General features: G+C 33.3%; 2 protein-coding genes across 2 annotated transcripts; one reads left to right on the top strand and one right to left on the bottom strand.

The window, feature by feature from the left end:
* The first annotated feature begins 516 nt into the window (after window positions 1-516).
* LOC131615190 (uncharacterized) lies at window positions 517-2,996 on the top strand. The gene is made up of 4 exons (XM_058886676.1): window positions 517-1,424; window positions 1,532-1,853; window positions 2,064-2,379; window positions 2,692-2,996. Exons 1-4 carry the CDS (start codon window positions 517-519, stop codon window positions 2,994-2,996), a joined length of 1,851 nt encoding a protein of 616 aa, XP_058742659.1.
* A 4,332-nt stretch (window positions 2,997-7,328) lies between these two features.
* On the bottom strand, window positions 7,329-7,907 carry LOC131615189 (uncharacterized). The gene has a single exon (XM_058886674.1). The coding sequence runs from the start codon at window positions 7,905-7,907 to the stop codon at window positions 7,329-7,331; it is 579 nt and encodes a 192-aa protein (XP_058742657.1).
* Between the last annotated feature and the right edge of the window lie 5,818 nt (window positions 7,908-13,725).

Here is a 13,725-nt window from a genome sequence, read left to right as displayed (position 1 = left end):
AAGGGTGTGAAAATTAAAACAGATGAATATCCAATGGTCCAGGCCCAACCCAATTAATTATTTATGACTTATAATAAAAATTAAAAGAAAAATTAATCTGCCATTCACGCACTGTAGACCTACTCCTCTTCCTATTGTTCATTCTCTCTCTCTCTCACATGTCTGTGACGTCCGTCTCCAATCCATAGCAGGTAGTACTTACTTTACTTCTCTTAACTTTTCTTTTTATTATAACAACATATTATTATTATATTATATATTATATAAGTTAGTTTTTACAGGAGATTATCACATTGCATTTGTTGATGAATGATGATGTCTGCAATCAAAATATAATGCTTTGTCAAAAATATTTCTAATAGGAAGAAGAATTAGTCCAAAAATACTATAATAATTAAATAAAATAACTTTGTTGTTACAATTTATTTATTTTATTTAATTATTTGGTCTTGTCAATTTGTGTGTTACAAATTGTTTATTTAAAAGTTGTTTTCATTGAATCATTAAATTTCAGAGATGAGGAGGTTTTTGGTTCCTAGAACAAGTATTGAGAAAGTGAATGTTAAGCAACCGGAAGTCGAAGTAGAAGAAACACCCCCTAATGTGGTCAATGAGTTTAATCCAAATGAGATTGTGCGTGATCCAGGATGTAGGAAACAAATTCATGAGTATGCTCTGGATATTCAAGACCAAGTGAGGAGGGCATATATTTTGAAGGGTCCAACGCAACCAGATTTAGCAAGATTTCCTCGTACTCAATTTGGGAAGTCTTTAAGAGCATTTTGTAAAGCATGGTATAAGAATTATACATGGATTGAATACAGTGAGATGAAGGATGCAACTTATTGTTTCTATTGCTTTCTCTTTAAGCCGCCCGGGAGGGCTGAACACTTTGGTTATGAAGTCTTCAACAAAGACGGATTTAAAGATTGGAAGCATGCATATAAAGGCTTTAAAGATCATATTGGTAGTCATGATAGTAAGCACAACTCATGTATGAAGCACTATGACAATTATAATAATCAAAGACAAAGTGTGACAAGTATCTTTGCTAGAGTAACTAGGGAATCAGAAGAATTGTATAAGATTCGTTTGACTTATTCTTTAGATTGTACTAGATATCTTATAGCACAGTGCATTGCTTTCCATGGCCATGATGAAAACTCCACTTCTCTAAACAAGGGAAATTTTAGAGAGATGGTGGATTGGGTAAAATCTAATGATGAAAAAGTGAGAGATGCTTTTGATCGTGATCCAAAAAATTGCACAATGACTTCCGGTGACATTCAAAAGGAGCTTGCAACGTGTTGTGCACATGAAGTTACCGAGGTGATTATGGAAGAGCTTGGTGATAGACAATTCTTTGTGCTTATTGATGAGTCACGTGATATATCAGTCAAAGAACAAATGGCGGTGATGTTGAGGTTAGTACAATGAGTTTGTTATTGAAACTACTATAATTATTAACTTAAACTTGTAAATTTCATTCAAATTTAGATGAATACATTTGAATCTTTATTTATATTTCTAGGTTCTTGAACGACCAAGGGAAAGCTGTGGAACGATTTATTTCTCTACATCATGTCAAATATACTACATCAGAGGCACTAATGGATGCCCTTTATGGTATTCTCGATCGTCACACGTTATCTATTTCAAGGATACGAGGGAAAGGATATGATGGGGACTCAAATATGAGAGGTGAGTTTAATGGTTTGCAAAGAAAGATTCTAGATGAAAACCCTTATGCTTTCTATGTCCATGGTTATGCTCATCGTTTGCAATTGGTGGTTGTGTTTGTTGCTAGTAGTTGTTCATCTATTCATGATTTCTTTGAGTACATCTCCTTGATTGTAACCACAACAAGTGCATCTTGAAAGAGAAAGGATGCTTTGAAGGAGGCTCAACACCAAGATATTTTGAATAGACTTGCGAGTGGTGAGATATCTCAAGGAAAGGGCTTGCACCAATCATCTAGTCTCGCTAGACCCGGGGATACTAGATGGGGTTCATATTATATTACCTTGATTCGTTTGGATCAGATGTGGTCTTTTGTGTTATAGGTGCTTAGTGTTGTTTATGAAGATGGACGTGGACCATCTCAAGCGGCGGGTTTGATAGAAAAAATGGAGAGCTTTAAGTTTGCTTTCATTTTGAAGCTTATGTTAAAGTTGTTTGGTATCACAAATAAACTTTCAAAAATCTTGCAAACAAAAGATCTTAATATTGTGCTTGCTATGGAATTAGTTGATGATGTTAAAGCTCGGTTGGCTACATTGAGACAATGTGGTTGGGATGATTTGTTTATTGATGTCCAAGAATTTTGTTTTGCTCAAAGTATTCCGGTGCCAAATATGGATGAAGAAATACTGGTTCGGGGTCGTTCAAGAAGATAAGGGAGGACTGTCACTAATCTTCACCATTACCGTGCAGAGATTTTTTATGTTGCTGTTGACAAAATATGTGTGGAGATGGATCACCGGTTTAGTGAAGGAAGTAACGTTGTGCTGGATTGCTTCTCATGTCTTGACCCTAAGAACTCTTTTTCCAAGTTTGATGTTGATAAGCTTGCCCGTCTTGCTAATATTTATCATGCAGACTTTTCTGATGATTACCATGGAACAATAAGGGAGCAACTTGAGACTTATGTACATCAAGTGAAAAGGCATGCTTCCTTTACTTCTTGTGAAGATTTTCAAAGTTTGGCTATGAAGATGGTTCAAACTGAGAAACATCTGGTATTTCCATTGGTTTACAAGCTCATTGAGTTGACTTTGATATTGCCGGTGTCGACAGCATCTGTTGAAAGAGCTTTTTCAGCAATGAAGATTATCAAGTCTAATTTGCGCAACAAGATCAACGATGTGTGGTTCAATGACTTGATGATATGTTACACCAAGCGGGAGATATTCAAGTCACTTAAAGATGTTGATATTATTCGAACATACACCGCAAAGAAGTCTCAGAGAGGGCATTTACCTCTTAATTTTATTTAGCACAGTATTCACAGGTTAGATTTCATCTCTCTTATGTAGCACACTTTATAACTATTTATATATTGTCACATGTAACATGCAGTTAAATCTTTTGCCCAGGCTACATAAAATTCCTGGCTCCGCCACTGGTCGCGGGCCACCAAAATGTCGGAACCGACCCTGGTGATCCGTATACTCTTTGTTGGGTTTGTTTCCCATAACCTCACATCTTAAGATTGGGGTTCAAGAATGACCCTCATATGATAGACTTATTACCATTTTTGTTCTCGCCTCGTATTCAATGACACATAGTTCTTCACATGTCTCATCGATGGTGGTTTGAAGGTTCCTTTGTCTTTGATTGGTTATGGATAATTGATCTTGCATAGATTAGAGGAGTTTGCCCCCACTGTTAGGGGAGGACATCGGTTCGGGCCCAAAACCCCAATTCGGCTCAACCCTCGGGTGACACATATAGGACCTTATTAAAAATCGGTTTTTTTCGAGTTCAGGTTTAAACGGTTCGGGTAACTTGAGCGGTTTATTTCGGATCCCATTTGCTGTTGGGCCAATAAAATCTAACCCAAATAATAAATCCAATAGCTTTTTTCTACTTTTTTTTTAAATATTCTTATTAACAATCTAGTTATTGGACCACTCAATTTTCTTCAAACTCAATTTCAATATGAATTTTATTTTAATTTTAAAATGACAAAATTAACTAATTTTCTATAAAAAAATACTGATTATTTTAATTAAAAAAAGTATTATTTATTTGCACAAACACAAAGGGCTATTTTTAGCCATTATAGTTCATGCTTCTAAGGATTATTGAGATAGTTTAATTCATCCTTCTAAGTTATTATTGGAACATGATACCCAATAAATTAAAGTCAATACAAATTTATAAATAAAATAACATGACAAGCCAAGCTAAGATAAAATAAAACAGCCAACATAAATTACAAATTATAACTGTTGTCCATCTTCATGCTTCATACTTCTAGCACCTGAGTTTATGTTCAACATAAGGAGATCTTCAACAAGTTTGGTATTGGGGTTTATGTTCAACATAAGGGCATCTTCAATAAGTTTGGTATTGGGCTTCAAGAGTTGTTCTCTCCTCAAAAGACTTTGAGTCCAGTTCATCATGCGCACTCTGTACAGTCATTAATCAAGATCAGAAGCCAAAATTACAAAAAAAAAACTCATACAAGCAATTGATATTCATTGTTATAGACCTGCAAACTCATACAAGAAAAAATAAAATAAACATAAAAGTATATACAAACTATAAGAGCAATTGACAGATTCGCACACAATTTTTCCAGTAAAGATATAAACTACTCATTATGCAAATGTAAGTATCCTATTATAGACCTGAAAATTTGCAATGTTTTTTTCATGCACTAAAGAGAAAATGTTTGTACTGGTATGCAACTACTGATTGTAACAAAAAATATTGGCTAACTAGATGATACAAATTATATTATATGGTTTCAGTAACTATAAAACTTAGGGAATATACCTATATCAAGGAAGACTCCCAAGACATAATTTATGGTATTGCTTAATTATCTCATTCACAGCATAACAAATTGCCCTGCATTAAATCAAATTAGTGAGTTGAAAGAGCACTTTCAACTTTCATTCTGTTTTCATATTCACTGATATCAATGAGATGTTTTCAATGAAATAAACCTGTTTTCTTTACAGTTCCAGTAGCATCACAACAAATATATTATGCATTCCCATGGTCTTCCCATGGTCAAGAGTGATAAAATATATTCAACCCACTTGCTTAATTGCCTACTGCATCAAAAAAATAAGATTAAAGAGATGGATTTCATGAATCTGTAATCAAATAGTGAGGTTAATGTGTAGGACTTGTAAGAAATCAAAATAAGCAGAAAATTATTACCACCAACCTGAACTGAGTTATTTCAAAACCAGCTTTAGACAGTATAGAGATGGATTGTCAAACCAACTTTGAATAAAAACTAACTAACTAAAAGTTAAAGTAAATATAAAATCTTGCAACAAATATGTGAAGTCACTTGCTCATCAACCACCAAAAACAAAAAAGCCAATGAGTTACCAATATAAAAATCTGATGAGATATAGAGTTTGCTTCATTCAGTGATGTTTCTCCTATTTGCTTTTGAGCTGAAAATTTTGAATCTAACAATAATGATTTTATTAGCAAAATAGGAAATAAATACAATCAGAGTATACGAAACAAGAACAATGATTTTAAAGTGGAACTGACTCAAAATTCAAAATAAACATTTAGAATAAAATTTTCAAAACTCATTTTTGTTCAATCCCACTTCATTCTACAAAGTGCTTGGTTCACAATATTTTCACAACAAGAAACCATTAAGTTCACTATATTTTAAATTGAGTACACAAAGATCTATGAATCTCAACAAAAAATAAAAGACATTCCATTCAACTTCACAATAGAGTTAACCATCAACATTTAAGAAACCATTCGTCCATTCAACAATGATGAACTAATGAACAAAAATACAAAGACAATGTCGATCTGAACAAAAAGAATCAATGAACAACACTAAACTAACCTCCTCTATAGTAATAAGGTTCTGATTCAACACAGGAACGAGGTATAGACACTCAATGAAAGACGTAGCTATAAAAAAATCATAAAATAAATGTTAGTGAAACAAATCAAACCATAACAAAATAGTATCTATGAGATTAACAAATCAAAACATATTATACCTTTTAGACAAACATTAGTAAGATGTTCTTCAAGTGTTCTAAACGAGTGTAGAATCCAAACCAGATCGAGGACCACGAACAAATAAAGACATAAATAAAGATATGAATTGTTTCTTGAAGGATTCTATAACAACAAGTTTTCATTGTGATCTTTTTCTGGATTTGGGGATTAGGGTTTGTGTTTCAAAACTAATATGTGAGTAAGGGTGATATTAGGAGAGAGATTGAGCAGTAGAGATGAAGGCGGGGGTGATGAAAACATTAAAGGTTCAATATTGTGAAGGTTGAAGTTGAACAGATGAAAGGAGAGGGGGCGATGCTAGATGAAGAAGAAAAATGAACGTGAGAAATTGAGTTGTCATTTTCAACCGAACCGAAGTAGCCCACTAAAATCCGAAACAAACATCCGATAAACCCGGTAATCCGATGTGGCCCGACCCAATCAGTAAAATTGACTTCGGACCGGTTGGATTTTTACGGTTTGGCTTCTTTTGTCCAGCCCTACCCACCGCTACACTTTTTTCTTTGGCATCTCTAACTCTTTTCCATGGGTTACTCGCCTCGCCTTTGACATAAAACTTTGTTATGGTCATTATCTCCTCCATTGAATCAAACAGAGGTGTCTGAGAAAGAGATTCATTGAAATGTCTAGCCTTTATCTCATATTCTAAAGCTCTTACAAAATTCTCTTAATTAGGATTCACCATTTTGATGGTGGCTCCGTTATAACATGTTAAATATTCACGCAAGTATCACACGTTAAAGAGATTTGTGGTGAACATCTTACAATATTTATTGGACGAAAACAAGTCCTTGTAAATGTTCACAGAGAATCTAGGAAGATTTATGTATCAACCAAAGATTGTCTTCTTTATGGTTCTGAAGAAGAACTTGTATTTCAAGTTTCAACAAGTCCATCACACCTATAATCTCAAACACTATCAACTACTAACAATTCTTCTTAGACTATTTACAATGGTTTCCAAATTCAACACCCTACTTTTTCACTTTTTATACTCCACATCATCTTCTCTCTCTTCCACCTAATAATTCAACACACATTCAACTTTTACTCACTACAATAGTTTTGTTTAATAAAATTCAACACCCTACTTTACCACCATTCACAACACACTAAAAATTCAAATAGTCACAACAACCAATAGGATTTTGCAAAATATTGTATGTGGCCCCACTCTCATTCATTCAACATGTTGAATTCTTTCAACACAAAGTAATCCACATCATATTAAACAAGCTATTAAACATACCATTGCATGAATTCAACAGTTGAAAAAAAATTTCAACACCCCCATTGTACATAGTCTTATAAATAAATAAACTCAACTTTTTGCTTTAACGTACAGTTCAATAATTACAAACAATAAAAAGAATTTGGAAATTATCTCTTGTACCACCACCCTCACACACCAATCGAGGATCATAGCTCATTGAAAAGAAACACGGGACCCAAATAAAAAAAAAAGCACAGTCCTCCACAGTAACAATAGTAATTAAAAACCACAAAAAGTTTCATTTCCAAATAGTACAAACAAATAACCAATCAATTCAAAAACCACTGTTGACTTGACTCTTTTGTCACCTCATTCAACCAATGTTTGTTGTTTGTTTCAATTCAATCAATTGAACTTGAAATCTTCCTGAAACCATTTCTCTTCTTGATTCTGAATCTGAATCTGAGTTTTCATTTTCTCTCCGTGATGAACTTCTCCAAAATCCAGCACTGTAGAATCTCTCCCACATCTCTTTCTCAAGAGCCATAGCGTTTTCGTCGTTGCTTATCTCAAACGACCCGTCGTGCAGTCGTTTTATATCCGAAGCGTCGTTTATACACATAGGGTAAATACGAGGAACACCGTTAACATCGTCGCAACAACCGCAAGAACAGTTACGACGTTTCGGTTGTAACAAACCTTCTTTGATAATCCTCCGCCGCCGTCGCTTTCTGAGAATTTTCCGGCAAAGACCCGCCGGGAGTTTGTATACTGCTAAGATGAAAATATTCGCTAACCCGCATGGACAGCAACAGCACACCGCCAAGCACTCCGCCGCGGTGCTTCCGACTACTTCGCCGACCATGTTGGCGGTTTTCGACGATTGGCTATTGAGTAGCGGTTGTCGCCGGTGGGTGGAGGCTGCTTGCCGGAGAACTATCTTGTTCGACATTGAAAAAGATTGAATTTTGACGGGATTCTTGATGTGGGTTTTCGTTGTTTGTTGAGAGAAATTGTTGACGGAGAAATGGGTGGGTGTGGATCCTCCTCAATTCGAGATGAAGTGAGGTTGGAAAATGAAGAACGGGAAAAAAATGATCCACACCCTTATTTATGATGAACGTTAAAGCGAAAGGTTGAGTTTTTTTCTCATGGTAGAGAGAAAGAAGAAAGGGAAGAAAAAAAAAGAATGGAAAGAATGGTGAAATGGTTTGTTGAGATTCAAAGAGTGTTAAAAAGAAGGGAGGAAGAGAATGGAAGCTAAATTTAGGGTAAAGATGAAGAAGAATTGGGGTGGCGTCCTAGAAATGTGGGACAAGAGAAAAGGAAGGAAGGAAGGAAGTTTGAGTTTTGGAGAATTTTATGTAATTTTTTGAGTTGGGAATGAGTGGAAAATTGGTGTGATGTGAAGGGCATTACTTGAATTTTGTTGAGTGTTTGTAGCTATTCTCTCACTTACGTAATTAGGTTATTATAGGCTATTTTTTTGGTTAGTTTATAGATTTGAATTACTACGTGGTGTGATTAAATGAAGAAGGGGAAAATAGAATAGGTTATGTACAAGTAGACTTTTGCCATCGTTATCTTGAGCAATGACACGTCTATCACGCCACCGGTTTGGGTACGGAGTTGGTTTTTGTAAGACACATTTTGTGAATTTTTAAATGTGATTTATTATGATGTTTACAAACTATCAACTCTTCCTTATCTATTCATATATTCTTTGTTACTCCCTCTGTCCCAAAATAAGTGTCACATTTACTTTTTAGATTTATTGAATATTTAATGTATCTGGTCTGTATAGAGACCAAATACATTAAATATTCAATGAATCTAAAAAGTAAATGTGACACTTATTTTAGGACGGAGGGAGTATTAAATTACCTTGTGTATTAAAATTGACTTTTATGTTATTGCCATAACTTCTATACATGTTGAATGTGACTTCACTTTGAATAATATAAACTTCATTTCTTTTGCAAGTTGGAGAGTGAAAGGGGAGAGATTTGGGGTTGTTTAAATGAGTTCTAGAACTTGTTTGATTTGGCTTTTATAAATCAATTTTTAATTTTTTAAAATTTGAAAATAATTTTTTTTTTCAAGAAAAGAGCAAAATATTATAGCAAAAAAGAGAACCAGATACACAAGGGGGGACCGAACCAAGACCCCTTAACGACAAAGCCTAAGCCTAGGAGTACCCGACTTGTCTAACAAGTACTCTCTAATAATATTTTGAGGAATTTGCGTGTACCAATTCGTAGTTTTAGTATGTAAACCATAACTCGTCAGATAATCCGCACAAAAATTGGCTTCACGATAATTGTGGGTGATCCTAAAATCAATAGACATCGCATACTCCCAACAAAAGAGCCAACGAGACCGGAGTTTCCAAGGCACAGAGTAATGATTTTTGAACGCATTAACCACAAAACTATAGTCTGTTTCCAACCAAAAAAACTTGTAATTATTCTGCTGAGCCTTCTCTAAGGCTATTAGAGCCGCTGTAAACTCCGCCAATTCCGGGCTGCCACTACCAATGAAGACACTGAAACTTAAAATGTGATTAGCGTTATGATCCCGAAAAATTCCGCCACACGCAGCAACACGCAGGTTACCATTCACAGCACCATCTATATTACACTTAACCCATCCTAACCGAGGAGGGGTCCAAAGAACAGTTATAGTACTCAAAGAGTTTCTAGCCTTGATGTTAATATCAAACTTCTTGAGCATCAAGAAGTCAACCATGGAAGAATTGGAAACTCTCATAGTATTATTCCCAATAACTTTAGCCTGAGCCGAAATCACAGATGCACAGGAGCTCCAAGAAATCAATTTTCCTTCAAATCTTGAATTGTTTGTTGCTGTCCAAACTTGATAGAATACTCCCACTATACAAGCTTGAACAACAGCCTTGGCTTGAGGAGCCCAGTTAAAATTCAGCAGAGTTTTGCAGTCATTAATACATCGAACCTCCTTGTTAATCCCGAGCATGCTCACCAGCCAGATCCAAAGTCTTTTGGCAAGATTACACTCGAAGAACAGATGCAAGGAAGTTTCACCCGCAGCAGAACAAAGAGAGCAAATTGAAGGAAAGGCAAAACCACGGATCTTCATATTTTCATCCGTCGGCAGTTTGTTATGAATATATCTTCATACAATCATGGATTGAGAGGGAGGAGAGTCAAGGTCCCAAGGAAAATTCTTCCAAACCAGGCTGGGACTGGGTTTAGTGATATAGTTGTAAGCCTCCTTGACGGATAAGCAGCCATTGGCACTCGAATTCCAAGCAAACAGGTCCTCAAAATTACTATCAGCAACACTGAAACTAGAAACAGTGCTCAAGAGGTCGGGCAAGGCAGTTTGAATGTTGTTATGAATCTTCCAAGAACCATTCCACCAGTCTCTAACCTTAGAAGTAGTGTAGAGTGATATTGAAGAGGAATTTGGTATTTAAACGCAAGCACCTCGCCAGTCCAGTTATCGAGCCAGAAATTAACATTGCTTCCATTGCCCAAGCTCCAAGTACAGATATCATAGACAATACCATGTGCTTCTTTTATACCATTCCATATGGAGGATTTAATAGCATATCTAATACACTTGCTATTTCTCTTCACTCTTCCATTAAGAAGAACAGACCAGCTTTGATTTGTATTAAGAAACTTCCAGCACATATGCATGTTAGTATCAGTATTAAAAGCTTTCAAAGAGATGATCCCTAAACCACCTTCATTTTGATGCCTACAACAGATTTTCCAAGCAACAGTGACACATTTTTTCTTCTCTATACAGCCACTCCAAATGAAGTTCCTTAACCAGCTCTCTATTCTCTATTTGATGCCTACAGCAGATTTTCCAAGCAGCAGATTTTACAATTTTTTTTTTGAAAAATATTCTCTATTTGAGAGTCTTAAAAATAAAAAAAATTAGCCCGTAGAAAAAAAACCCCAAAATTAGCCCTTAAAAAAAAAACCCCAAAATTAAATTAATTTTATAGGTTTTGATTTTTTATTTTAATTTTGAAAATTGGGAAGAGGAAAAAAACAAAGATAAATGATACACTTTTTATAAATAATAAATTCGTAATGCTTTACTCCCTCCGTTTTTTATTATAAGTCGTTTTGGAAAAATATTTTGTATTTTAATATAAGTCGTTTTACAATTCCAATGAATAATTAATGTTATTTTTCCTATTATATCCTTAAATATTTATTATTCTCTCATTTCAATTATATAAATTTATCTTCCACATGTCATTAATGAGGGATAATTTTGTAAAAACCTTCATAATTTCTCATTTTCATACAACAACTAGTGGAATACCCGTGCGTTCGCACGGGTACTGGTGTGGTACACACGTTTTTGTTTGAAAATATAATAGAAATGTAAATAAGAAAAACAAAATTGTTAAAAAGAGATTATTATTTTTTAAAAAAAAACGTATTCTTAAAATAAAAACAAAATTGGTTTACATCAATAATATATATATTTTAATTTTGCATAAATATCTTAAAAAATATTGTATTTTAAATTAAAATAATTCCAAAATAAAAATATTAGTAACCTAAATAATTAAAAAACAACTCATATTTCTTGTGTTTGAATTCATACATTATTTTAAATATATGCTTAAATGCAGCTTTGGTCCCTGTAAGTTAGCGAGTTTTTAATTTTCGTCCTTGTAAAAAAAATTTGTTGGTATGAGTCTCTATATCTTACTTTTTGCTTGCGGTTTAGTCCCTAAAGTCAAAATCCGCAGGAAAATTTGCAGGTTTTCCTGCGAATTTTGATTTTAGGGACTAAAACAAACACGAAAGTGAAATATAAGGACTCAGATCCAGAAAAAAAAATTTCAGGGACGAAAATCAAAAATTCGCTAACTTACATGGACCAAAGGTGCATTTAAGCCTTATTTTTATTTTCTTTAGTAACATAAATAAATATGTTTTGTCTGTGTTCGAATTCATACATTATTTAAAATATTTTTATTTTTATTTTTTTAATTATACAAAAATATAATAATCACGTGATTTGCACGGATTTTGGTATGGATACTCGTGCGTTCGTAAAATAAATTCGTCGTCCCCGCCCCGAAATTAGCGGGAAAACCCGGTTTAACCAGGGGCCGGTGCGGGGAAAACCCAATTTTTATTTACGGGTGTGGGGCGGGTGATGCTAGTATCCGCCCTGCACCCGCATCCGCCAACTAAATTTAATTTAATTCATTTACTTTTAATAGTTTTATTACTCATTTACATTTTTTAATGTTACAATATCTTGTTTATTAGATTTATTTTATTTTATTTTTAAGGGTTAATGAACTTTTTCATCCCTTTAAATATTTCAAATTTTGTTTTTAGTCCCTCCAAAATTTTCCTTCAAGAAATCGTCCCTACAAAATTTTTCTTCTGAACTATTGGTCCCTAACGTCAAATTTCGTAGCTAATCGGTGGCTAAAGTCGTAGCTAATCTCTAGCAAATTTGACGTTAGGGACCAATAGTTTAGACGAAAAATTTTGAAGGGACGATTTCTTAAAGGAAAATTTTGGAGGGACTAAAAACAAAATATGCAATATTTATAGGGACCAAAAAGTTCATTAACCCTATTTTTAAATACAATTTAAATAAAAAAATCAAACATAAAAAATTCTTTTAAATTAATAAAGTATTTATTTTAATTATTGTTTTTTATTTTTATTAAAAAAAATTAAATTTTATTCGTGCGGGTGTGGGGAAACCCGCTTCTTGTTAAGGGCAGGGGCGGGGAACAAATATTAGTCCCGACCGAGTTTGGTGGCAGAGGCGGGTCTGGGTGACGGGTGCGAGTCTGGGTGTGCTTAAATTCATCCTTGACCCGTCTCATTGTCATCCCTATACTGTAGCGTTACGCGCATTTATTTTTAAAATGTAATAAAAATGAAATATATTTTTAATCTCTTAGAATTTTACTTTTAATCTACCTAAACTTATAAAATTATAAACTAAACATATAACTAAACTTTATTAATGATATATCATAAAAAATATTATTAAAAATATACAATATTAAATTTATTATTCAATTGAAATAATCCATTTATTGTTATTATTGGTCGCAAACATAGAAGTAGAAAGCACCGCCGCGGGATCCAATTTCCTACTTTAAGTGTCAGAAAATGTAATTTTTTAGAATGAGAATGTAATTATCATAATAAAGGATCTAATTTTATTAAAAATAAAATGTAATAATGATCATAAAACTACTATAAATAAAAATAGTATAAATAATTTATTTAATTTGTTCTAAATTTAAATTTGAATATCATTAAGTATGTTTTAATCTGTTATAGTATATATTGTCTTATTGGTTCCACTTTTTAATCCAATTTTTTATTGATTTCTTTTCCTTTTATATACTTCTTATTTTATGTTTCATTCTATTATAATTTCTATTTCCATTCATGATCACACAATTAGTAAAAAAATTAAAATATTTATATAATAATTTTGTTTTGGTGATCATAAAATAATTATGAATGTTTAATATTAGCATATAATTTTATATACTTCTTATTTTATGTTTCATTCTATTATAATTTCTATTTCCATTCATGATCACACAATTAGTAAAAAAGATTAAAATATTTATATAATAATTTTGTTTTGGTGATCATAAAATAATTATGAATGTTTAATATTAGCATAAATAATGTTAATGTCATTCAGTTCATAAATTACTTATGCTTTTTTGTGTAATATATAGATAGTTGTCTCATTTATTTCTTTAT

The sequence above is a fragment of the Vicia villosa genome, linkage group LG6 (genome assembly GCF_029867415.1).
Source record: "Vicia villosa cultivar HV-30 ecotype Madison, WI linkage group LG6, Vvil1.0, whole genome shotgun sequence".
NCBI classification, from domain to species: domain Eukaryota; kingdom Viridiplantae; phylum Streptophyta; class Magnoliopsida; order Fabales; family Fabaceae; genus Vicia; species Vicia villosa.
The sequence above is the reverse complement of the archived record's forward strand: the minus strand, read 5'-3'. Positions and strand labels throughout refer to the sequence as shown.

Bases quoted from the DNA above. Each gene is read 5' to 3' on its own strand.
- LOC131615190 (XM_058886676.1), top strand. From the start codon at position 517: ATGAGGAGGTTTTTGGTTCCTAGAACAAGTATTGAGAAAGTGAATGTT. The intron at 1,854-2,063 runs GTAACCACAACA...TTTGTGTTATAG, and splicing joins TTGAGTACATCTCCTTGATT to GTGCTTAGTGTTGTTTATGA. The intron at 2,380-2,691 runs GTCGTTCAAGAA...CTTCTTGTGAAG, and splicing joins TGAAGAAATACTGGTTCGGG to ATTTTCAAAGTTTGGCTATG.
- LOC131615189 (XM_058886674.1), bottom strand. From the start codon at position 7,907: ATGTCGAACAAGATAGTTCTCCGGCAAGCAGCCTCCACCCACCGGCGA.